We start from the raw sequence: 26844 nt of genomic DNA on the forward strand, positions 1-26844 counted from the left end.
ACTGGCCCTACAACTGCATCTACAGCTATTTTCTGGACATTTTCTGAACCGCTATTTCACAGCGGCTATTTTCTGAACCGCTATTTCACAGTGGTTCTCATAAACTTAATTAGCCAGTGGCATTGCTAGGGGGGTGGGGGCCACACCGGATGACGCTTACAGGGGGGGTAAAGCAAATGGGGGTGATGCGTTAAAATTGCAGTCATTAGGAATAATACGATCACGTTATATATCATTCAGTGTGGAATTTACAGCAGAATGCAATGAAAAAACCAGAGTGAAGTACCTCCATTCTATCAAATGTTATGGCCAAAAAAACCAGAAATCAAAAATGCAACTATCTTATGTAACAAAAAAGTACATGTCCTTAATTGAAAACAGGCCAATGAGACTAATTGTTCAAAGAGCCAATGAGATGTTATTATGACACAGCATGGAACTAATAAGGTGTTAGTAAGGTATGTTACTTGAAAAAAACTGTTTCTATCTGGGACGGGTGGCACCACTAGTGACCAAAATTGCTAAAATCGCAGTTTGTAGGAATAATATCATTATGTTATATATCGCTTGATGTGCAATTTATAGCATGAAAAACTTGCCCTATCCACTGCAAGGGAGGAGGTCCATCATGGGGGTGACACGCTGGCCTCCCCCCACCAGGTGATGCAAACCCTAGTGACTCCACTGACATTAAACAGCCATGATAATGCCATTTTCCTTAAAAAAACAAACACACCACAATTGTCAGCCACAATATACATTAGTATATCATTGATTATAAAGAGATAAATGGTTGAGCACTTTGCAGTCTTACATTAGTCAGAGAGTACTTGTGAGGATCATAAAAAGTCACCTTCTCCTGAATCAGACTACTGATTCATCTAGGTCAGTGGCGAGCAAAGTGCTGACTGCTGTGCACTGGGAATGCATTCTCTGGCGTGACATTCCGCATTCCGGATGCATTCCGGCATGCATTCCGGAGCACCACGCAAGTGCCTATCCTGAGATCAGGACAATATGACCCTCTGACCCGTCGTGCCTATGATGAAATCCGGTCACAAGGCCCGCTGGGGCACTGGACCATAGAAGCAACAGGCCAGAGCATTGCACTGTCCTGATCTCAAGACAGGTACTTGTGCAGCGCTCCAGAATGAAGCCTCCCAGTCATCATAGGGACGGATTTGGCTGAAAGCTGGATCTGGCCCTCAGGCTGGGGTTTGCCCAAGCCTGAGCTAGCTTAATACTTACATCTAGGCAGCAGATGTCCAGAATTTCAGACTGACATGTTTTCCTCTGCCAGACCTCAAGAGAGAAAGAACTGAACCCAGAACCTTCTGCATGCAAAACACGACCTCCATCACTGAGTCACAACCCTTCCCCAAATCTGAAAGTTTTGCCAAGCATATTAAAACAATATGCTTGAGGAACAAATTATTACCTGAACTTAGTTACCAACTTAAAAACAACCTAAGGCACAGGTGCGGGGCCCTCTATCCGTAGATTCACTTATCTGTGGATTGGGTCCATCAGGCCCCCCACATGCCCCCTGGAAACGAGGGAGCTCCCCCACCTCTAGAGGGTAGGGGGTGTTTCCTGGTATCCGCAGTTTCAGTTAACCGCAGAGGGTTCCAGAATGGAACCCCCGTGGATACTGGGGCATGCCTTACTGCATTTATACATGTCTCATACAACCAGAGACAAAAATTCCTTAGATAAAAACTTAGATTACATATGTATTCTGCAGAGATAAGCTGTTAGAAGTACACAACCTTGTGCTAAGTTGCAAAACTCTGAAAACGACATACCAACTTTAGCCTCTCTGGAGAAGAACAGCTGGCTGGATCACGCCTATGCAATACAGCAATTTCTGCGTTCACATGATTCTTTTTGCCTACATTTTTTTCTGACGTATAGCCTAAATGGTTTAGGGCTAATTCAAGACAGATATGTATTGTTCATAACACGCCGTTTAGTCTTCATTCCACAAGTCAAAACTGATACAGAAAGAAAGACACTGCCTGCGCAAATTTGTGATGTACAACACACATTTTATCTGATGATTTGCAGCCAGGAAAAAAATAAAAATGTAAATACAAGTATCTTTGCACTTTTTCATTACCCAATTTTTTTTCTTGTTTATGAAATTAATCACAACTAGCAGGATAGAAATCGCTGTGAGCTTCATGAATGACATCCAAGAGATGGGAAAGGATTAGTTCGCAGTTGCTGCCAGTTATAGCGCCAGGTGGCTTTTTCTGCAGTGAAGGTGTTAGTGATAATCCCATTACACTGGTACTAAATCTTGCAGACATCAAAATTATCACCAAGGTTCCTTTTCATCCCATCCTTTCCAAATGACTGGAAGTCGCTTCACCTGAAAGAAGTCAAATCCACATGCAGCTGCTGTTTTAGCAGCCAGCAGACTCCCTGAGAATGCCAATCGTGATCCAATTTCACTGTGCTGGTGGCCCCTATTCCCTGTCCAATAATACATCTGTTAAAAAATCCTACAGCTACAAATCAAGTTTAATCCTACGAGGGACCTCATGTTGGTCTTGTCTTCCAAAAAGGCAGCAGGTTCTGCTGTCTCTCTCTGCTAGTGTCTGGAGAATACCCTTTAAATCCCAGCCCTACTTAGAAGAATAAGCTAAGGATCACAAAACATGACCTTAAAAACCCCGATATGACTATATTCTGACCCAGAGGCATTCAGTCTAGGTGAAGATTAGAACTCTGCATAATAAGATTACACAGCAAGTGAATGATATCAAGGGACTATCCATATGCAGCCGCCTGGTTTTCTATAGACAGCCTGTGCTCTGCAATATGCAGTGCAGACGAAACAGAGCTTTTCCTTTCTAGTTGAAATAAAAAAGATTCACATAAATTAGTTGGCCATTTCCAGATTCTTAAATCCCCTATTACATCTTTTATTGACAGCTCCTATGAGGATAGCATAATCATTATTCCCTTTTTGTTGTTAGATTCTGAAACAATAATGCGCTCTAAGTGAAATGTACATAGATTGCATGTGGAAATTAACATCTTGTTTGCTGTAATCTTGGATTATAATTGACAGTGCACATAACAAAAGCAGAAATCCATAGGTAGAATTATCAACAATGTGTAACCAAAGACACTGTCAAATTTATTAAATAAATAAGTGAATTACTTTAAAAGGTTGTTACCGTTCATATAGGAAACAGAACAAGCCAGCAGAAGAAAAAAAATACCAGTTTTACTAATGAAACAGGCAACAAAGCAAATCAAAGAAATGTTTTTCTATCAAGTGCATGTGCATGTTGAGTACACACACACTCCCACCCGAAGAGCCCGTGTTAATAAAACATGGTTGTGGAGTTAGGAAAAAAAAGTATCAATAACCTTACTGATTATTCTTTGTTTCTGTTACCCTGACACAATAACAGTGCATAATGCACAATTACACTCACTGTCTTTTTAACAGCCTCCAACTGAGATCAACGAAACTTGCATGTAAATAGATTTAAAGCTGTTATTAATTCCACAGTTCACACCAATATTTTTATATACATCAATCCACTGAAATTTTATTTATTTGTAGATTTATATACCACCTTCCCCCAAGTGACAAAACCTGGTGCCCATTTTTTTAATAACCTTATTCTGTATTTTAAAAAAATGAAAGCTTCCTGAAATGGTAACATATTCTTAGAAAAACAAAATCTACCAATATAAAAAAGTCAGTTTTTGTTGGCCCCCATTTAATTTACTACCATTTCAGATTTTAAAATGAATTACTGAAGCCCATGTGCTTTCATATGCTAATTTGTTCACAAGCAGGTCAATAAAAACATGTAACCTAGAGGAAACTGACATATGGCTTAACATTTTATCACTCTGGCCAAGTGATCCCCCCCCCCCCGCAAGGGTGAAGTCAGACATAATATAAAAAGGAAGCTTTTTCACCCACAGTATGAGCCCAGTTTCCTCCCGATATCACAATGTGCATACATGAAATGAACTACTACTTCAGCCATTTGTCTTGCTCCTTCAACCTGTGCAATAAAGAGGGCTTCCTGCTATTAATTTTCTTTTTCAAGTACCACATATATATTTATTCATTTATTCACTCATCTTTATTTTAAAAGCTGCCAATTTTTTCAGAGGGTTGCAAACTTCAGAGACGGAGGGAGGATAAGGGCTCATGATGTCAGAGCTTTTCAGCGTGGAACCTGAATGTGAAAGCTTAGTTTGAATGTGATAGCTTAGTCCAAACCTTTGTTTGGACGTTAATCTTGCCCACTCAACTTCCCCATGTTGAAAACCCACACAATCACTATTTTTAACAGTTTGCCAAAAGGATTCAGTGTGATGTAATAAATCTCAGCACAGTACCAGAAAGACCTAGGTTCTAATCCCTATTTTGCTACAGTGTTTCTCCAACTTGTGAGTTGGAACCCACTAGCTGAGTTGCAAGCCAATTTCAGGTGGGTCACATAGCATCTAGCTCTGTCATCTTTGAAAATACAGAGCTGAAAATACAGGGGTACAGAGCTGCTGGGCAGGGCAGGCTCCCAGTTGGAGAGTGGCATTGTGCATTGCCCTGAATAGGTGGGGAGATAAGACAATGGAAAGGGGGGAGGGCTGTCTGGTTGGAGAGGGATAGAAGTCTGCTTTGACTTCCAAGCTGGAATGTTTGAATTCTGTGCTATGCAAAATAGCAGCATGAGTGTGCTGTGTAATGGGACCTTTGCTGATTTCAGCTTCTGTTTGAAACTTAAATTGATTATGGACACAATCCTAACCAGGTCTACTCAGAAGTCCCATTTTGTTCAATGGGGCTTACTCTCAGGAAAGTGTGGTTAGGATTGCAGCCTATATCACTTATGGCCATGAGATCACTTTCAGGTTAATTACATCACTTCTGATGGGTCCTGACAGATTGTCATTCTAAACAGTGGGTCCTGGTGCTCTCAGTTTTGCCTGCTTGGTTCTAGTTTTGAGAGTATGGCACAGCCACCTTATATACTGATGGTGGTGGCTATGCTATACCCCCTCCCCAAACTAGAGCCAACCAGGCAAAACCAATGGCATTTTTGGATTCAGCACCCCAAAAGTATGTCTAATTTTTATGACTACAAAATGTGTGTGGGCTTGTATTATATTTAAGTGACTTTTTCCAGTTTATCAATTAATAGATAAAATTTGGACTACATTTTATAAAATAGTTAACTGGAAAACTACTATTTCTAAACTGTTTAAACATATATGGGTGCAGATGCTAAATATGGCACAGTTTGCATGCATACATGATATTTAGAGGATATATCAACATAAGAAAAGACTATTTCTGAACTTGGCTAATATGAGTGCACTACTCCATCAAATGGGTTATTCTAGCTCTGAAGAAGCATAAGTGTATTTATTTATTTAGGCCCAAATCCTAACCAATTTTCCAGCACTGGCATAGCTCTTCCAATGGGACATGTGCTGCATCCTGCAGTTGGGTGGCACTCACAGAGGCCACCTCAAAGTAAGGGAATGTTTGTTCCCTTACCTCAGAGCTGCACTGCCCTTATGTCAGTGCTGGAAAGTGGGTTAGAATTGTGCCTATATTTATTTATTTTGAAGTGTCATCTAGAAAGTCCTGGTGTGAGACTTTTTTTCAGAATTGTTAGAATACTTCAAAGTAAAAGTAAAAAATACTGGAGCTATCCATCCATTCTGGTATCTCTTTCTGTGTGCATTGGAGTTCTCAGGTGCAAAAACCTCTCGCGTATATAGGGGCTTCCCAATAACTTCAAGTGTCAGGATCAACTCTATACACCTACACAGGAGTGCTCTGTTATCTGCAGGGGTTCCATTCCAAAACTCACACCCCGCAGATATTGAATTCATGAATTCCAGGGATGCCTTTTTAAAAGAGAGAAAGTAGAAGGGAAGGTTAAAAATATCTTCCTCTACCTTAGTGTAGCAAAATTGCTGTGTTTTCAGGGCTACATGCAGCTTTCTGAGCTGCTTACAACCACATTGCTCTGAGGATGCTCTCTCCCCCAGAATGCAGCACAATACATTCTCTTCCTGGTCATGCGGTATACTGGGACAACATTGGGGGAAAGGAGAAGCCTCTGAGTTGAATGGAAGAGGTGGCAGACAGCTCAGAAGGCTGCCTGTAGCCCTGAAAACACAGTGGTTTCACTGCAGTAAGGTAAAGGAAGCTATTTTTAACTTTCTCCTTCACTTTTTTTTTTTAAAGGTGTCCCTGGTACCCTTCAGACCAGTTGATAATTGAAACCACAGATACCAGATCTATGGATACTGGGGCCTGTCTGTATTTGCATTAAAGGTAAAGTTGCTTGCCATGTCAAAGGGAAAACTCATACTTGTGGAAGTTTCATGCACCTAGTGAAGCACATACAGCTCTAGACTAATGAGCCATTTAATTCCTTGATGTGTTGAAAGTGCCCTGCATTAACAGGCCAACTTATTCCAATAATAATTTAAAAAGCAACTTTTCTATTAAAAAGTACTACTTAGAATGATGTCTACCTTTTAAATTCAGGTTTTATATAATGCCATTAACCTTCTATACAAGATCTTGAAACATTTTTCCATCCACCTTTAACATCCTATCACCCTAATCCTAACATATTTGCTTGGAAGAAACTCCAATAATTTCAGTGAGGCTGACTTTTTCAATAATAAATGGAATGGTGGAATGGCTATTTTGGAATGGTGCAATAGCGTATGGATACTCATTTGAAACTTAATACGTCAATATATTATGAATACTAAAATAACTGTCAAAAATCACACTCCTAACTGTAGTTTATACATGATACATAACATAAATCAGCATTTCAAGCACATAGTGGTTTCTTAAAAACATAACTTTGTATCTACTAATAGGTAAGCAATAAAAATACGCACTTTCCAAACATGAATAGATGAGTGCAATGATATTCAGTCTAAGTTAATCCCCAGACATCTAAATCCATGAATAAAAATTCATCAGGTTTAAATACACTGAGCCTATTAAGCAAGAACAAAAGCATATGCACAAAAGAGCTTTTAATATATTTCAAAGCCCACAAGAGCCATGGTCTCATTAAAATTATAAATTACTCAAACATGGAATGAAGATTCAAACTGCAGTGCAGCTAAGGAGATTACAGAAAAGCTCGCGTTCCATATGATAACACACCATGGCCCTCCCAGATGGGGGCTTGGAACAAAAAAGGCCATCACTGCAGCTAGGGAAAACCACCTTGTGATCTCTGGTTTCTGTTCAGCAGATGACAGCCAAATAATATGTTGATTATTCTGTTTATGCTGCTAAGCTTGTAAGATGGCATAAAAGCAATACAATCTATTGTGAACTCAATCCTAATGTGTTGCTCCACTCAAATGATATACTGAATGTATTTGGAAACAATCTTTTATCTTTCAGTTTAGTTTTTGAATGCATGAAATAAAATAAAAGGCAGCAAAAAACATTATTACAGATTTAAAATGTTCTTCAGTACCCCTGTTAAAAAATTAAAAAAAACTGAGCTTAGCCAAGACCATTGAACCTTGCTCACAGCTTTGAAAAGTCAAGAGTCACATTTCCATGGTCTTTAATGCTTTGGGATCCTTTAATAAGTCAAGTAAAACCAACTTTTCCATTTTAATATTATTTTAAAATAACACAGGTTGGATTTCAAAGACACAAGATATCTTTAACAACTGCCAAAAAAATTTACGCAAGTAAGGAAATTTACATTAAAAAGTAACATATTCTTATTTATTTTTAACACATTTATGCCCCACCTTTTCAAATGCTCAGGGCCGCTTACAATACTCAACAAAACCAAAAATACAAAGTTACAAAAAATAAGTTTAAAAGCACACAATTCAAAATATTCCAGAGCCAGCATAACAAAAGGGAATGACTTGATAAAAAGCAGCAACTTTTTGATAAAAACTTCTAAGACAGTAATAGGCAAAATGGAACGCACAAAAATAGTGAGGCAGCAAAAAGAGGCAGAAACACATTCTTATTGTGTTCTCTGTTTACAGGAGTCTCTCCAGTTATGACTGCATACTTAAAAACAAAATCATATAAACTTTGCTTCCTTGTAGAGAACTATTAATTGTCCTCAAATAATCTGGGTTATATAGCAGAATGGGTTTGTTTCTCAACCTATTTGTCTGAGAGGCTGGAATTTGGCACATCAGGAGGTTGGAGTATTTAGGCAAATGCCATGCCAAAGAACTGCAGACCTCTGCCACAGCTTTCCAAAATGTTAATGAGCATGTGAAACAGGATTCACAGATGTTTCTTATTTTCGGTTAGCTGCACATGAGATGCACAGATTTTAATCTATAGATGCAACTTAATCTCTTTGGCTAAAGTAGACACAAATAGTATTTTGAACCCATAAACTTGCTAATTGATATGTATATGCAATTCACAAACAGCTGCAGTTGTGTATCCAGAACTAGCAAATGCCTTTATTCACTAATTTTGCACCCTAATTTCTTATCTCAGTACAGTATTCCCTCTTAACAAACACTAAAATGCAAAGTGATTCTCTAAAGCAGGGGTGCCCAAACCCCAGCCCTGGGGCCACATGCGGCCCTTGAGGCCTCTCAGTGCAGCCCGCAGGGAACCCCCAATTTCCAATGAGCCTCTGGCCCTCTGGATCTTTGTTGGAGCCTGCACTGGCCCCACGCAACTGCTCTCAGTGTGAGGGTGACTGTTTGACCTCTCACATGAGCTGTGGGATGAGGGCTTCCTCCACTGCTTGCTGTTTCACGTCTGTGATGCTGCAGCAGCAGCAAAGGAAAGACCAGCCTTGCTTTGTGCAAGACCTTTTATAGACCTTGAGCTATTGCAAGACCTTCATTCATTCATATAAGTTCATCTTTAATATATTCAATTAAGTACACTTACGTAAATGTATTCAAATTTTAAATGTAAATTAATTTTTCCCCCGGCCCTCCCCCGACACAGTGTCAGAGAGATGATGTGGCCCTCCTGCCAAAACCTTTGGACATCCCTGCTCTAAAGTCATGAAGATTCTAATTCTGCAATCCCAAACTGAGTGTGAAGAACTCAGACAAAGTATCTCTTTTCCTTCCTCTCAGCACTAAGACAAAAGAACTTGCGGAAAAGTAGCCAAACATAGTAACAACAACCAAAATAAAGTTAAATGAACATCTCTGAATTTTGGATTTCCTCAATTTCAAATATGAAATTTCAAACTTTCCTTTATATTCCAATTCTTAACATTTACTGTATAGCAACTCCTGCTGATTTTAATGGGACATTTTCAAACAAGCATGTTTCAGATTACACAGGCCTACAAAATTGAGAGTCAACAGTTTTTCCCAAACTTTATGGTGGTTTGATATGAATTTGGGGTGTCGATTCCAAAAATGGTATCCATTTTGCCCTATTATGTCTAGTTTTGGAGATATAGTATAACCTCATTAGTGAATGGTTCAAGCAGCTTTCTCATGAGGAAGCCATGGTGTAGGCTTCATCATGAGGAAGCTGCTTGAACCATTCACTAATGAGGTTATACTATATCTCCAAAACTAGACATAATAGGGCAAAACAGATACCATTTTTGGAATCGACACCCCAAATATACCCAGGAATTGGTGTAACGTTTAAGGAAGCAAAATGTGTGTTGGTCTGTGTTACCTATACAGCCTTGTTATAATTTACAGGTTGCAACCAAAGGGACTCAACACAAGCAACAAACATTTCTACTCCCACAAATGGAAAATCTGCCATTTCTGTCAACTTTCTGTCAACATCAGAAGCCCCCTTATGCCACAAATCCATACAATTTCTGAGGGTTCCTTGACCTTAGGGATCTCAGAAGTACTGTCCTGCATTAAAACTTCATGGCTTGTTTTTTCAATGAAACTAAACACTAGAATTATGCAGGAATTATGCTCCAGTCACTGGGCGACAAATTATGTCACTGAGTCACAAGTTGAGTCAAGAATCAGCAAGCCTGCTACTTGAGTCAAGTCACAAGTCATAGTACGCTGCTGCAATTTGACTCATGGAAAATTCTGAGTCATTTTGTGTCAAGTTCTGAGTCATTTTGAGAAACAAAGTCCTTGAAGTAAAAAAAAAGAAAAAGAAACAACCTTTAAGCATTCTTTATCCCATCAACCCCCCCCCCAGCTCCAGCCTCCTGGAACAACCTACCCTCCTCCCATCACATCTGCTTCTGCCACAGATCTGAAGGCCGACTTCTGGACCGCCCATGAGGTCAAAAAAGCGAACAAGAACACACAAACATACAGAAAATACAGACTCAAGTGTATTTGACTCTTTTTCAAGTCACAGTCACTGAGTTGCGAGTCAAGTCAGAGTCAGTGACAATCAAGACCCAAGTCAACATGAGTCACCTAATACAGCATTTTTCAAGATTCGAGAAGAGTTATTTCGAGTTGAATTCCATTCCCAGAATAATGGCAGATAGCAGTATATTCAATTGCTAGTCAAGCCATTACTAAAGGAACTATACTGGAGGAAATGTTTTTCATTCCGAGTTGCTTCTTTCCCTAAAGCAGGGATATCCATAGTTTTTGGCAGGAGGGCCACATCATCTCTCTGACACTGTGTTGGGGGCCAGGGAAAAAAAGAATTAATTTACATTTAAAATTTGAATACATTTACATAAGTTTACATAAATGAATATATTAAAGATGAACTTATATGAATGAATAAAGTTCTTGCAATAGCTCAAGGTCTATAAAAGGCCTTGCACAAAGCAAGGCTGGTCTTTCCTTTGCTGCTGCTACTGCATCACAGATGTGAAAGAGCAAGCAGTGGAGGAAGCCCTCATCCCACAGCTCATGCAAGAGGTCAAACAGTCGCCCTCACACTGAGAGCTGTTGCGTGGAGCCAGTGTGGGCTCTAACAAATCTCTGGAGGGCCATGAGATTGCTGACTTATTCTCAGAGATAAGACGGTTGATAGAAATCTGTCTGAGCTATGACCAGATGAGGAGGATATCTTCTGATTTTTTTTAAGATGACATAATAGAACACAAATATTCTTCAGTTTAGCCATTTCCATTGTGATAACTTTATTCTCACACCTGCATTATAAAAAGTGCATTAGACTTCTGAAGTATACCTATTTAAAGTGCACCTAATATGGTTAGAGGTTTTTGTTTGAGACTGAGGCCCAATTCTATCCACATTTCCAGCACTGATGCAGCTGTGCCAACAGGGCATGCACTGCATTCTGCAGTGGAAGGGGTGGCAATCACAGAGACCTCCTCAAAGTAAGGGAACATTTGGTTCCTTACAATTGCAGCTGCATCAGTGCTGGAAAGTTTGCTAAGACTGGGCCCTGTGACTATCAAGCTCCCTATGATTGATTGGGACACAGGCCCAGCACCTAGCAGTCAGTGACTAGTACCCCACTTCCTGTTCTTCTCACCCTTCTACTGAGAAGACTGGAAACATGCTAGTATCTAGGTTACCACCACCCAAGACTAGGAAACCTGGACAGAAAACTTTGGGAAAGCCTCTCTCCCAGGTTAAAAGTGAACCTAAAAATTCTCAAAATTTCACAAGGAATTTCCTTAAGACAAACCAGTACTGGAATACAGTGGACCCTCACCTTATGATGCAGATACAGAGACACTATTGTATTGTGAAAATATTGTAATGTGAATCCAATAACATTGTTTTTCGTTAATTCATTTCAAGATCTCAACTTCTTCCACAGAAACCAGCTCTGGATTAATAATTTAGCTAAATAAGTACATGCTTAGGACACCAGAGTTTTTTTTCCCCCAGTGCCTGATTTACCATGGACCGGGTTAAAAAAAAACTCAGTTAAAAAAAAAAGTCTGGAAAAAGAAAGGAAAATTACTGAACCCAAAAATATATTATTGCTGGAGACAATCCATGTTGCAGGTGGATTCTCCCCCCCCCCGCCACAGAGCCAGCCAAGAGACTGATTAGCTCAGGGGCACCAGAGGAGCACACCATCTGCCCCACACAGCATGGAAGTGGGCCTTGCCCACCTCCAACCCTGGACTGTATGCCACCTGAGCTACACTGCACCTGCTTGCACATGTCAGAGAAGGACTGATATATGTCATCTTATTGCTTTATTCTCTCTGCCTTCATCCCTAACATGACATATCGCTCTGCATGTCACCTTTTGCTCTAATTTGTGCTCCACTGCTGTAATGCAGGCCTAGAACAAACTATCCAGAAGTCAACACGACAGTGATGACCATGGAAACCACCCATGGAGGACCCCCTCGACCCAGGATCCACAACTGGAGCCTGCCATCATCAGAAGAAGGTTGGCCTGGCATAGCTGGCCATATGCAAGGCAAGATCAAGCACGTCCTGCTCTCTAGCCTTAGACGCAGTTACTTATGGACTCTAAGCCCACCACTTGTAATCCCCTAAAAAAAACTTGCATACTATGCCAGGACGCTCTGTGTTTATGATCACTAATATTTTTCCAACATATGTAACCGTGTTTTGGGACCTCATATTTGCTACCTGGTTGTTGTTCTTTTGTTTGTAAATGTGAAACATTCTCTAATAAAAAGTTAATCTGTTTGTTCTTTTGGGATGAAAGCTGGTTGATTTTCAAGCACTAGGCAAGCAGGTGGCTTTCCCTGGAATGGATAGAATAGAATAGAAAATGTATTTGTCATTGTACCCATGTACACAACGAAATTAGGTGCTTTCGCAAGGTAAAACAAGACAAGACCAAAACAAAACAACAATACAACAAAGTCAGGCAGACTACATATACAATCACCACATTACTAAAACTCTGTTCAACATATCACTGTACCCCCGCATTTAATCTAGACACTGCACTGGGATAGAAACTGTTCTTTAATCTACTCGTTCTTGTTCTTATCACCCTATATCTTCTTCCTGATGGCAATAATTCAAAAAACTGGTAACCAGGATGCGAGGGATCTCTCAGAATTTTTGAGGTTTTCGACGTACACCTTATACTGTAAAGCTTCTTCAAAGAAGGAAGAGAACAGCCAATAATCCTCTCAGCAGTTTTGATAACCCTTTAGAGCACTTTTCTCTCCACCACTGCACAACTCGCAAACCAAACACAGAGACAATAAGATAGAATGCTCTCTACGTAGCTGCAATAAAAAGTTACCAGCAATGTCTCAGACAATTTTTATCTGCTGAGGAGTCTCAAAAAGTACAATCATTGTTGGGCCTTCTTGACCAGAGCAACAGTGTTTGCACTCCATGTCAAATCCTTCCTCATAATGGTCCCCCATAATGATAGGAACTTTGATGTGTTTCCATCTCCCCATCTCTATCCCAAGGGGTAGAGGGTGAATACAGGGCGAGTGACTATCTCCTTTATTAGAAATGGATCTGGGAAACACTGGGTTAACATGCACACCTCAGCTGAAAAAAGCCAGAAATTATAGTAACCCTGGTTCCAGTATCTGTGGGTGCCTCTCTTTTCAGTCTTGTGAGCAGAGAGGAGGGTAGCTGGTCAATTATCTGATGGAAACACCAATGTGTGAAGGCCAGCAGTCAATTGGACAAAAGCCTGAAAACCATTGGATGCTTATGTGCTGCGAAGACTACAGTCAGGGTACGAGTTTGCAAAATTTTGTTTTGAGTGGATCAACAAACTACAAATTGGATGCCTGAGAGTCCAGCTACGCCTGCTCCTGGTCATGCTTACAGTGGAACACTCTTCCCGATGGACTAAACACAATCCTTCACAGCAGGACCTTAGAACAGACTGTAAAATAATTTAGCAAAGTCTAACTTGCTAAGCTATTTTTCTTGTTGCCTTAAAAATGCTTGTACCCTTTATTCACATTTCTGAGGCTTCCCCCTTTTGGGGGGGGGGCCTCCTTACTGATGTCAGAACAATTTTAAACAATAAAGCTTTCTTTTAATGATCTCCATACATGCTTGTTTGGCTGCTGGAGAAATAAGTGGTCAAGTTTATCCTTGGCAATCTGCCAAAGCTACCATGTCAGGACAACAAAGAAAGAGCTTTCTTCCCACCTCATCAGGAGGGAACCCAGTCGTCCTGGTGATTTAGAGAAGGGATGGTGGCAGCTATTGACTTAAGGGGAGGCACCCCTGGATGCTCAGTGCCTCTTGGAGTTGAGGGAGGGGACCATTTCCCCTTTCCCTCCCTCCCAATCCATGGAAGCTCTGGAATTACTTGGAGGTGCAGTGGCGTGAGGGAGGCTGTGCTTAGTTAGAAGACATACAGGAACTAGTTTGGAAGCACGTGCAGCTAAACCAGTAGTCTCCAACCTGTGGTCCATGAACACAGAGTCCTGGTCCATGAGGTCTCTGAAAAAGGTCACCTTCTATCACTTTCATTATCTTGTTGTAGGAATGCCACCACAGACCACCAGAGAGGGTGGAAAACACAGAGACAAACCAACAGAGAGGGTGGAGACCACAGCTGGCATTTCCAGCATCTTGCCAAACAAGTGCTCCCCCATGGACAACCAAAGAAGATAGAGAAAGGACTGCCAACAGCCAGCACTGAAGTGTCAGCTGCAGCTGCAGATAGTCCATTCTCTGCCCTCTCTGGCAGCCCATGGAAAAGTGATCTCTCCGCAAGATGCTTCCCCACAAACCACCAGAGAGGGTGGAGAACAGATCATTCGCAGCTTCAGCTGGCACTTCCAGTGTCTCACTGAGCGTTTCTCCATGTAATATCAAATTTAATTGTATTTTTTGTGTGCAGGGGTTGCACAAGGTCCACAACTATTCCAACTTTTGCCTCAGTGGTCTACGGGCTGCTTGGGAACCACTGAGCTAAACAGACATGGTTGTTGGAAGGACAGGGTGGATTGGCCGAGGAGCTAACAGATTGCAGAGAAAGGAAGTGTACCATTGCCCTTATCGCTCATGCACCATTATATTAGGGAAGCCAAATGATGAACTGACAGAATGTGCTTGCTTGCTTGGCCATGTACACTGTCCACCATGGTTCTGATTTCAGAGAAGCAACCCAGGATAATAACTACAGCACCAGGATGATACAGCAGCCTCTTCAGGAAGCTAAGGCATCACGGAAGCCTCTGGAGGAAGGTTCCAAAAATAAGGGAAAAACAGATGCTTGCACAACACATTTATGGGAATCCTAAAGCCCTCATGGAATACACTTCCATAAGACTTATCTGAACTTAAAATGGATATTGATACAAAATAGCCAGCCATTTTTTTAAAATCTATTGTGAATATAAAGAAAGTCTGACTATCTTCTTGAAACAAGAAACCAGAACACTGATCTGGCAGTTAAGGGTCAGATTACACTTAAGTGTAAAGTGTACAGTTAAGATTACAGTTAAGTGCCACTACATTTCTGTGTTACATTGTCATAACAAGGAGTACAATGCAGTGAGGCCTACTGCCAATAACTGATTGTTATAATCCATAATACTCCTGCCTGCTGCCAAGAGCAGCATTTGTCCATGTGATTTGGGGGCCAAAGTGGAAGGGGAAATATTTGACATAGCCCTAGAAATCCCCATCCATGCTGTGAGACCTTGGGATACAGCCTCACCATACTGTCAATGTCAGCAATGTCTACTGTAGAAAGCCATTAAGACACACCTTGTACTTGCGTAAGCCACTGCCCTTTCTTTCTCTTAAAATGCCAGTGAAACAGATATGCAGACTGATTTTGACAGAGAAATGCTGTGATGTTGGATCAAAGCTACTGCAAGGCATATCATGCTTCTCTCAGATCAAGTCTTTCCAATTTAAAGTAGCAGTTGGGTTCAAAAACTATAGGCACAACTATACCAGACAAGTGACTTACAGCAGAATTTTATGCATGTTTACTCAGAAGTCAGTCCCATTGTTTTCAATAGAGCTTTTTCCCAGGAAAGTGTGTACAGAATTGCAGGCTTGTTTTTTTGAAGCAATAGCCCAACCCTTGTCAGGTTTCTTCCATCTTTCACTCTTCACTTCCACCTTCCTACAACCATTAAACGTCTTCTAACATTAAAGGACTACTGATTGGTACATGCAAAAAAAGGAAACAAACCCTATGCGTAGCATCCAAAGCACGACTCTCTTTTACTCAGAGTTGCTTTGCGAGGTTCGTGCATGTTTCCCGTACTAACATTAAAGAATCAACAGACCATGAATACTAGAGAGACATTAACTATGCATATCAGTACACACAGATCTGGAGAAATGCTCAGGTCCTAGACTCCCATCAAGGCTGCCATGGACATGGCATGGCATGTCACATACTCTCACTCCCATTTTAAAGATGAGCAACTGAGGGTGAAAGTCACTTCATATATTTGAAGAAGAAGCAAAAGGGAAAGCACGAAAGATTGCATTTCATTAGCTCACAGTGACTTGCCTCACAGAGTGATAATAATTTTTTTAAGCCCTCTTAGAAGTGGTATATGTTAGTGCCAGACCACAGCAATGATTTCACAAGTCTGATGCTCAGTATATCTACTTTTCCCCCTTTCATTCCTTGGCTGGATCCTTGATGTCTCTACAACACGATACATAATTAGCAAAGCCTCTTTGAGTATTCATCACTGTCTGGTAGAAACATATTTAGTTTTTAAATATATCTGAATGACTCAAATAGGATAATATTCAACATATGGAAGTCAGGTAACATAATCTAGAATAGAATTTGATGCAACAAAATTCATTCTTCAATAAGCAAAGAGCTAGTTCGTTGTAAGATGATACACTTTCCAGTACCAACATTCCCAATTTTCTACGATTAAAGCTGTAAATTTTCCACCATTAGAGCCAAGTTGCACTATTTATATTATATTATTAAAACTTTGATAATAATAGTATGCACTTCTTTGTATGTTCCTTTTAATTCTCATGCAGCTTTTAAAACTCAGCAATAATTACTTTAATCTATGCTCTCTGGGATGTTTCCCAGACAGTCCTATCTCGACAATACCATCTATTGTCTGTTCAATATGGCCACAGTCCATAGCTCCAGCAATGGGATGGAAGACATCAAGCATGCCTGGGGAACTTCATTTTCCATAGCAGATTGGGGATTAACTTTGGTCATACAACCATTCTGCCTTCCTGGAAGGTGGCCACTATAATTAAGTTGGCAATTCTAACAGAAATGCAAATCCATGTATTTTTCTATGGAAATATGTGATATTATTATTTATTTAAAAGAACCTCCTGCAATCTTAACATTCACTATACCAACAAATAAATGCTTTGTATAGGTTGTACCAACTATTGCACCAGAGCTATTACGCAGAGAATATCTGATTAGAAGGAATGTTACTCCAGCAGTACATGTTGCAACCCTAGAGGAAATGTACAGAATAAGAGTCCATAAGCATCAATGTTTCAGGATTGAATTAACAGACTTAAATTTGCTATCAAATATTTAGCTTCATTTTCTATACCTTTGCTCAAAACTTGATGAGTTGATCTTGGAAAGTTAGTATGTTTCAGCCAGAAGCTATCTTCTTTTCATTGATAATCCCTAAACAATTCCATAAATGCTCTGGGACATCTCAAGAAACAACTACCTTGCTTGGGCTCCCAGCATATATACATATGCATACAGGGAATGCATATATACATACATACAGGGAATTGTCCCACATGGCTACCTAGTAACCTTCCTAGAATGGTGGCTCAATAGCTAATCTGATTTAGTGACTATAAAGCTTTAATCAGCACAATCCAATACCATCACATTCCAGAACTGATTGACTTTTGGGTATAAGGACAGATGCTGCTAAGAAGATTATTTAAAACATGAATGGAACAGATGACAGTGCAGTTTTTTCTAATTATCGACCTCTCCTTCAGTGAGAAAAATAGTAAACAATACTTGATATAATTGAGCTAATAAGCATAGTTCTATGAAAAGAAGCAATGTAGTGTGTATCCGATGTAGTGTGTATTCAAATGTGTATCTGAATTAATAATTCATACTACAGGTTGAGCCACATTATTCGCGGGGGTTCCCTTCCAAGCACTCAAGTGGATGGCAAAAAATGCACTATAGCAAAAGCAATTTAAAAGTGATTTAAGTGCTTAAAAGTGATTTAAGTGCTCAGGTGATTTAAAAACAGCCTTGCTGATTTTTGTGATGTAAGATAAGAGTCATTAAGAAGACAATCCATCAATCAGCTGTCTTCCATGAACTTAGAAAGGTGCTTCACTCAACCCCTCCCTTCACCAATGCTAAGTGACCACCTTTCTTTCACGTGTTCAGGGGGAAGGGAGGGGTTGCCTGGAGAGAGAAGGATTGATGGATTGTCAGTCAGCTGCCCCCCCCTCTCTAATAAGAACATAAGAACAGCCCCACTGGATCAGGCCATAGGCCCATCTAGTCCAGCTTCCTGTATCTCACAGCAGCCCACCAAATGCCCCAGGGAGCACACCAGATAACAAGAGACCTGCATCCTGGTGCCCTCCCTTGCATCTGGCATTCTGACATAGCCCATTTCTAAAATCAGGAGGTTGCACATGCACATCATGGCTTGTAACCCATAATGGATTTTTCCTCCAGAAACTTGTCCCATCCCCTTTTAAAGGCATCTAGGCCAGATGCCGTCACCACATCCTGTGGCAAGGAGTTCCACAGACCAACCAGAGATCAACCAACTCTCTCTCTCATTAATGAGGCTATTGTTAAAGGACTGTTCAGTTTTTTAAACTGATTTTAAAGGGATGCATTTTTCCCCTTCTCCAGGGATCAGCACATTCCTTCTCATTTGCAGTGGCTATTTGTGTTAAGTCAAATCTGTGTATAAAATATCTGTGTATAATAAGGCTGGACCTGTATATGAAAAACAAAATGCTAAGCAATGGTTTATAACCTGTATCTAACTTTGGTCTAACTGTTGTTTGCAGTGGCCCAAATTCATTAATATCTAACCAATATTCATGTTGTAATTTGCATCTTTTTCCTATAACATAGTTACACAGGTATTATGGAACTAGATTTAAAACAACATCATAAAAATAAAAATCAGAGGAGTTTTAGAAACTCAGGTGTACTGTATAATAGTTTCTAGGGCAGACATCACCTCTTCGTAATGACATTCTACCACCTATTTAACACTCAGTTCTCTCTTAATTCATATCTGCCCACATGTCCTACAGGCAACACCTATATGTTGCAGGTGTACACTCATGGGCACAGTTGCTGTGTACAACTTCTCCAAACAATAAGAATAGAAACTTTTATTAGTAGGAGAAAACTTAGAGAGATTTTTCTATATATTACAAAAGCCACACACCTGCAGGAAAGCTATGAAACATTTAGGTGAATTCAGAGTTACTCAAATAAAAACTGAGATACAGATTGGGAAACTTTTAGAATGCAAACCTAAATGGATTTATTTCAGGGAAATTTTACTGTACTTATCAAAATTTATTTCACATTTATATATTGCCCTTCAGCCAGGAAACTGAGGGTGATGTACAACACTGGCCTATGGGGGGGAGGTCAAGGGGCGGTACATGGCTCTTTCACTCCAACACCCAGACATTCAGATTAGATAGACTATACTTAACATAGTTCACAAATGTTATTTCTAACCAAAGTTGATGCAATGATGTGTTCAGCTTTTTATGGGTACTGCAAAAGGGAACTATAAATAGGCACTCATATGAAAAGGCAACTTTCACACATGTGGAAGTACTAAGACAAAACTAAAAGTAGAACTGCACATTCCACCTGTCTGTTGTGGTGGAACTAAGATGCAATGCAATCCATGGTTTATGTTTAACCACAGCAGAAAAAAAGAAAAGAAACATGTTTTGAACCTAACTGCCACACTGCCTCAGAAAGTGAAGCAGCAAGTAGAAACATACCGTGTCCTCTACCATTGACCAGAGGATTAAAGGGTTCCTCAGTTGTTTTGGAAGTCACCAGGTAGACCACTTTGATCAAAATGAAGGGTGTAAATCTAAAATAAATAAAGCTTCCATGTGTACAACTAGCAAACCATGGTTTAGAGCTGCTTGCCTGCTGTTTCCCATCTGCTCAGGACACAGCTTCATACTATTAATTCACTTCCATTTCATCTATTAATTCACTTCCATTTCAACAGAACAGCAGCTTTTCACATTGGAACAACTCTTGTCTCTCCAGTACAGCAGTCCTTCTAAGGCACAGCAATGGTTCCATGTCTCTGCATTTGGATTGTCAATCATCTGTGAATTCTGATATATACTAATAATAAACCATATTAGTTATGGTTCTCAAACTAGCTTCAAACCATGATTCAGATTCTGCTTTGTTGTCCCCAAACAAATCTGTTTGTGGGCAAGTCCAGATGGTGAAAAAAAATAATCATTCAGATAAACAGATGCTGCATTAAATCTGAACACAGTCAGTGTCTTTAAATCTGAACACAGTGTCACTACTTCTGTGCAGATCTCATTCAGGAATATATGGTTTACAACAGAGAAACTCTGAGCAGGGGGAGGTATTTAACTTTTCCATTTCCTACCAGTTCTGTATTCCTACTTGTTAGCAAAGAAAACACATGTCCAAATCTTGGAAGAGGGAAAAGTTAAGTGCAGTTTTCTTTGCCAAACCTTCTCAACCATAAACTGAAAGTTTACAACCTTAATTTGCACAGGAGATGCAGCAACCAGGCTTTTAAGTTCGGAGTCTAAAATATGGCATACAATTCTATCATAAGCAGGGTTAAACTAAATGGGCACATGAATGCTTGCTACAGAAGTGTGCTTCATACAGAAAGCATCCCTCTCTGTATAAAAATAGCTACAGGGAGATAGATAGTAGTTGAGACCATACTAGTAGTTGAGAAAGTAACTCTTTCCCCTTGCTCATGTTCTCAATGAAAATCTCCCCTCCCCCAAGTAGTAATTTGCTCCCAAATTGCTATTTGAGGAAATCACTGCTTCAAGGAGGTGATTTTGGTGGGAAAATTGCCCTCTTGATTTTGGTGGGAAAATTGCCCTCTTCCCACACACTGCAGTCCCAACCAGGATCACGCTCCTGAGGCTGCTTTTTAGATAACACACTACACTTGCTCCCAGTGTGGAAGGGATTGTCACTCCCGAATCGGCCTTTTCAGCCACACTAGACGCTGTGCCAGAACCACCATCCAGAGCGCGATACCATAGTCTTCCGAGACTGAAGGTTGCCAACAATACAATACTTTTAGAGCATTCCTCAACAGTATACATTTGCATACACATTAGTCTGCCCCTTAAACCAGTGTTCTTCAACCTATGGGTTCTTCAACCTAAAACCTCTTTTGTGAGGTCAAGGAAAACTTTCAAATTCCACCTAATGGCCACCTTTTCCCTCTTTCTGCCCCTAACCTACCCAGAAGACAGAGGCAGGGGTGAGCAGATTGGGTACCAGGAGGAGAGGAGGATTGGCAGTGGGTCACCAGTCTCATACTTGATTTATTTATTGGGGTTGTGGCACAAAAAAGGTTGAAGACCACTGCCTTAAACTGTTGCCTTTATGTTATTACAGCCTGAAAAGCCTTCACATATTTACCTAGAAGTCCTTCACAAATTGACTGAAAAGACACATTAACACTATTTAGCTAATAATATTTAAATATAGTTTTTATAAGAATGTTTGAAGGGCCAAATAGGTACCAAGCCTGCACAAACTTGAGGCCCACCAAATTCAGCCCACCAGTCAAGTATTGTGGTCTTTCTCCACAACCCTCCTATTCCTTAATCCCAGACAGGCAGCAAACAAAGAGATTTATCAACTCTTTGGCAGACTGCCATCCACAGCAGGTGGGGTGTAATCTGTCTCCAATGCTTTGGATTTCTGTCTGCCTGCTCTGGAATCTGATCACTAGCCTGTCTTGGACCTCATCCTTGCCTCTGACTCTGCTGGGCCCCACCATGCCCAGAATGAGTGCCATTGAGAATTTGGTGATGAAACTGAGGAGTTGATAATCTTCTGAAGCAATCACAGATATTCTAATTCCATAGAAAAATAGCTCCAGATAAGCAAAGTGTCATTAACATTTCACTACCAAGTTTGAGGCTTCAGGCAGATCACCACAGATTAGCAAAGCCTATGCTTGTATTGAGTATTGTGCATTAGAATTATGCTTATAGAAAATAAGAGCCATAGTACTGCGCATAGGATGCTAATCCTGCTTGCAGATAGTTACAGGTTTAAGATCACTTGAGAGTCACAGTCATGTATGGTCACAACTGGAATCAGAAGCCCTGAGCAAAGTAGGAAGCTTTTAACCCTTTACATCTGTGCACCATCTCTATGGCTATTTAAACCTAAAAGGTGCCATTTGCTACAATGGCAATTTTCAGCAGAAATACAACATAAAAAGCAAAGTTTAAGAATGCTATACTGTACCTCTGCATTCTTATTCCAATCCAAATGGTGAGTGTTGCTTCCATGTAAACTTAAGGCTGAAACTATACATTTGATGCATTTAGTGACACATAAATTTTTGTTCTAAGATTGCAGTACTTTACCTAGACACATGCACACCTTTGCTGTTTCTATACAGCAGCTTGCAACGTTCCTAGCTTGCTGACACACCACATACACTAGAACACAAAGAAACACAGGCAAGGGGGGGGGGAATGAACCCTCTGCTTACTATGCAAAACCATCCATGGACATTGAGATACTCTTTGTCCTACTTCAGTTGCTATCAGCCAAAAGAATCAAACCCAGGCTAAAGTACTCTACAGGATGAGGTGTGGGAACTGTAAGTACAGTTAGAGCAGTGGTTCTCACACATTTAGCACTGGAACAAACTTTTTAGAATGAGACTCTGTCAGGACCCACTGGAAGTGATATCAAGACTGGAAGTGACATCATCAAGCAGGAAACAATCCTAGGCTGCAATCCTACCCACACTTACCCAGGAGTAAGTCCCATTGACTATGATTGTTAAAAGCATTTACATAGTAGCCCATTAAAAGTACAGCTCTTTAACATTTTCCCAAATACAGTCACATACCATGGAAGCATCAAGTCTAATAGATTAAAAATAAAATATTGAAATGAATGGGGACCCACCTGAAATTGGTTCATGACCCACCTAGTGGGTCCTGACCCACAGTTCGAGAAACACTGAGTAAGAGTAATCTAGAAATATCATCATCAGGATGACATCATACATGATGATTTTCCTGTGCAGACACTACTTTTATGCAGAGGAAAGCAAATACACTGTATGTGCACCATCACAAACATATATTTATTCTGCGTGCATTCACATACTGAAATAGACTGATGTTTATTTTCACATATAACTACAACACACTTCTGCATGGAATCATCATGAGTGCAGAAACCCTAGCACTGTGAACCTATGCACACTTACTTTAGAGAAAATGTTCAGCACAGTTAGTATCACAATTTAAGCACAAATTCAAATAAGCAAGACCACAGTTTTATTCTGCCATGAACTACGGTATGTTCTGCATGGATTCAATGGTAAACACGGGTTAGACGCTTTTCTAGAACATCTGCAATGCTATATTGGTATTTCAAGTGCCAGTGAATGAAAACTTTTGCCAGTTCTAGACCATTTCTCCTCACTTTTCTCACCTTGCTAATTGAAACCAAAAGCATGCATATCTGATAGAACAGAAACAAGGCCAGGTTCAGGACCAAAGTACATCTGAAAAATGCCACAGGGAGACCACTTTAAATTGCTTCTTGAGGCAAAGGGTGATGCTGTTCACCCTGTAGTTCAGTCACAAATAAAGATTGTGGCCAGCAGTGGGGAAGAGAAACCACTGAATACACATGGGGACACTGCACGCATACTGCTCGTCCTTGGCTCAAACACCAAATAAAGTATCCCTCTGGAAATGTGCACACATTGGCCCTCAGGGAAGGTCACTAGGGGCTAGGCAGCAATCCTGGAAAACTAGCGTAGTTTTACACAACATAGTTTGAGCTTATACAGAGTTATGTATGCCTATGCCCACATACCCCAGGAAGGGAACCTAAAGGTCCTGGCAAGTATTTCTGGGGGTACACATACCCCAGGCTGGGTCCTGACAAGTACCCCTGGGGGCACACATAGTCCAGGCTGGGTCTGGCAAGTACCCCTGGGGGCACACATACCCCAGGCTGGGAACCTAAAGGTACTGGCAAGTACCCCTGGGGGTACACATACCCCATGCTGGCAAGTACCCCTGGGGGCACACATACCCCAGGCTGGGAACCTAAAGGTCCTGGCAAGTACTCCTGGGGGTACACATACCCCATTCTGGCAAGAACTCCTGGGGGCACACATACCCCAGGCTGGGTCTGGCAGGCACCCCTTGGGGCACACACACCTCGGCTGGGAACCAGAACTCCACAGACGCCAAGGAAGGCCCCTGTGCAGAGGCAACAGGGACAGCACAGCGAAAGCTTCTCTCACAAAATGGGGCATTCCTGGGAACGCGAAGAGCCTCCCTGACGCCCCCAGGCCGAGCCCTTCCTGCGCACAGCCGGGCTCCAGCGCCCCCCACTCACCCTCCGAAGCAGCAGCCGGGACGAGAGACTCAGGACCTCTCCTCGCCCCCGCGAGAGGCCTGCGCGTGCGTCAGGCGCCGGCGCTTCGTATTGGCGGGCGCGTGCCCGGCCTGCTCGCCCTGCCCCTGTCAACCGAGCAGCAGCCAAGATGGCGGCCGTGGCGACCGGCGGGCTGGCGCAGAGCGGAGGGGTTGCGGCTGCTGCTGCGGCGACGACGACGAGTTTCCACAGGACAGCGCCGGGCGGCGGAAGCGGCCGCCTGGCCCTCGTGCCGGGCTCCCGGCCGTCGGTGCGCCACGGCCAGCTGCTGGTCTCCAGCGGGCTCCCTTCCCTGGACGCTGTGCTAGGTTGGTGCAGCCTCCCCCGCGCTCCGCAAGCGCAGTCCTGCGAGGGGAGGGCGCGGGGCGGCCGCGCGCTCCGCCGTCCTCTTCGCCGGCTGGCCGTGGAGGCTCGGGGTCCTGGGCTGCAGCCCCGGCGCTGGGCTGCGGGCTGTCTGGCGGGCGGCGGCGCCGGCTCTCTCCGTCCTCCTGGATGGCCAGAGGACCCTCCCCGCCCTTAGGGACCTGTGGGGGCTGCTGCGCACTCCCCAGCCGAGAGCTCCCCCAGCCATGTCTACTCGGAAGTAAGTCCCATTAGAGTCAATGGGGCTTGCTCCCAGGGAAGTGTGGATAGGACTGCTGCATAAGTGCTGCCTCTGGGGAAGAAGAGAGAGAAGGTCAGCTTTTGTAAGAAGGCAGGTCTTTCAAGGGGTTGTAACCAGACCCCAGATATTCCCTGATTCCCCCACCCCCTTTTCTTCTTGGCTGTCACTTGCCCAGGCCAGTGCCCTGCATGAGTTACTTACAAACCTGCTCTTGTCAAAGAACACAAGGCAGCCTCTCAGCATAGTAGTTCTGGATGGACATGTGGTGTGTGTGAGATGTGTGCATGCTCCCCATACAGCAGTGGTTCCCAACTTTTCTTCCACTTGTGTATGCCTTGGCAGCCCATTTCCATAAATTGTACTCCTCCTATTAGCAAAATGTTTGCAATTAATATAGTTGCTGTTACTTCAGGTTTATATGTTTTCAACTACTGATCCATATCTGATAATACACAAACAGATGACCAAAAACTAGCAGTTGGTGGGGCTTTCACAGCCAGCTAGCTGCCTTGCCAGCCCCACAAGACAATCTAATATAGATCTGCCTTTTCCCCTCCTTTGTTTTCAAGTATCCCTAAAGGTCCTGGCAAGTACCCCTGGGGTTATTCGTACCCCAGGTTGGGAACCACTGACATAGACTAACTTTCCTCTTCACCTCAGGACTTAAACAAGTGGCAGACTAAAGATGAATGGAGTGGGTTTTAGTCTGTCCTCCCTGGGTTCATGACTTCATCCATGCAAACTGCTTTAGCATTCACCTGTGTAAACCCACAGTCCAGGCTCCACCCATTTTACCTGCCCTACTACAACACTGAATCAGTGTGGGTGGATTCTGCTGGGCATATGCCCCAAATGAGCACCTACTCTGGGAACATCTTTGGAATGCCTTGATATAAAATTGCATGTCCTGCATTGTAGGCAAAGCTGTATTTTGCACAAAACAAAAACTATAATGTACTAGTACAGCATTAAAGTGAAATAGGCATGTGCCTGCATGGGAGACCACTGGAAACTCTGTGTTAAGCCACTTCAAATTAACAGTAGGGCAGGATATAAGTAAAGTGAATAAAACATTACTGCTTCAGTGTGTGAAAATGCAATGTGGAACCATTCAGCTCATGTTTGTGGTATATCTCTTTGATCATGTGAACTGGTCCATAATAAGTCCTTTTGAAGCCAGTTGGACTTATACACCAATCATTATGGTCAAGTTTAGGCCATGGCTTAAACATACCATAGACAGGTGAAATTTTTGCCAAGTAATCAAGCTCCAATTCTCACTTTGCCTTATCTCTGAACAGTTTGCTCAGCTCAGGCAGGCACCTCCTTAGTTGCTATAATTACTTTCCAGGGACATTCCAGCCAAAGTTAACCTTTTATTCTCCTTCCTTCTGCTGCAGCCTGGTTCTGCTTTGCAAATGCTTGCAAAACAGGTCTGTTTTTTGAAACACCAGGATGGGACCCTCCTTCCCAGGCTACAATTCAGTGCACCATTACTTAAGAATAACACCCATAGAAAGCAGTGGGTCTACTTCTGAGTAAAAAGGGTTGCAAATATCTCATCTCTCTGCTGTGAATTGCACACTCTCAGTTATGTGTTGTATGTTGTATGTAGAGCTTCTGGCTTAACACACCAGACACCTTAAAGGTGTCTCTGATTCATGGTTCTCCTCATGTCCACCTTAAAGGTGGATTTGATTCATGGATCTCCTGCAGTGGT

At 41.8% G+C, this 26844-nt stretch overlaps 2 protein-coding genes across 9 annotated transcripts in view; one reads left to right on the plus strand and one right to left on the minus strand.

Annotated features, from left to right (window-relative positions):
- The window catches only part of IMMP1L (inner mitochondrial membrane peptidase subunit 1), a 53716-nt gene extending 28777 nt beyond the window's left edge, over positions 1 to 24939 (minus strand). Inside the window, exon 1 of one of the 3 annotated variants that reach the window (XM_066638023.1) lies at positions 24482 to 24939. The gene's annotated coding sequence lies outside the window, so the exon portion shown is untranslated. The other 2 variants (XM_066638021.1, XM_066638022.1) reach the window with 2 other exon arrangements.
- The window catches only part of ELP4 (elongator acetyltransferase complex subunit 4), a 216691-nt gene continuing 214434 nt past the window's right edge, over positions 24588 to 26844 (plus strand). For 3 of the 6 annotated variants that reach the window (XM_066638014.1, XM_066638015.1, XM_066638018.1), the window contains exon 1: positions 24589 to 24828. In XM_066638014.1, the coding sequence (XP_066494111.1) occupies positions 24630 to 24828 (199 nt within the window). In that variant the 5' untranslated portion in view covers positions 24589 to 24629. Of the gene's footprint in view, positions 24829 to 24911; positions 25104 to 26844 lie in introns of those variants that run through there. The other 3 variants (XM_066638016.1, XM_066638019.1, XM_066638020.1) reach the window with 3 other exon arrangements.

This window comes from Tiliqua scincoides, chromosome 1 (assembly GCF_035046505.1).
Source record: "Tiliqua scincoides isolate rTilSci1 chromosome 1, rTilSci1.hap2, whole genome shotgun sequence".
Taxonomy (NCBI): Eukaryota; Metazoa; Chordata; class Lepidosauria; order Squamata; family Scincidae; genus Tiliqua; species Tiliqua scincoides.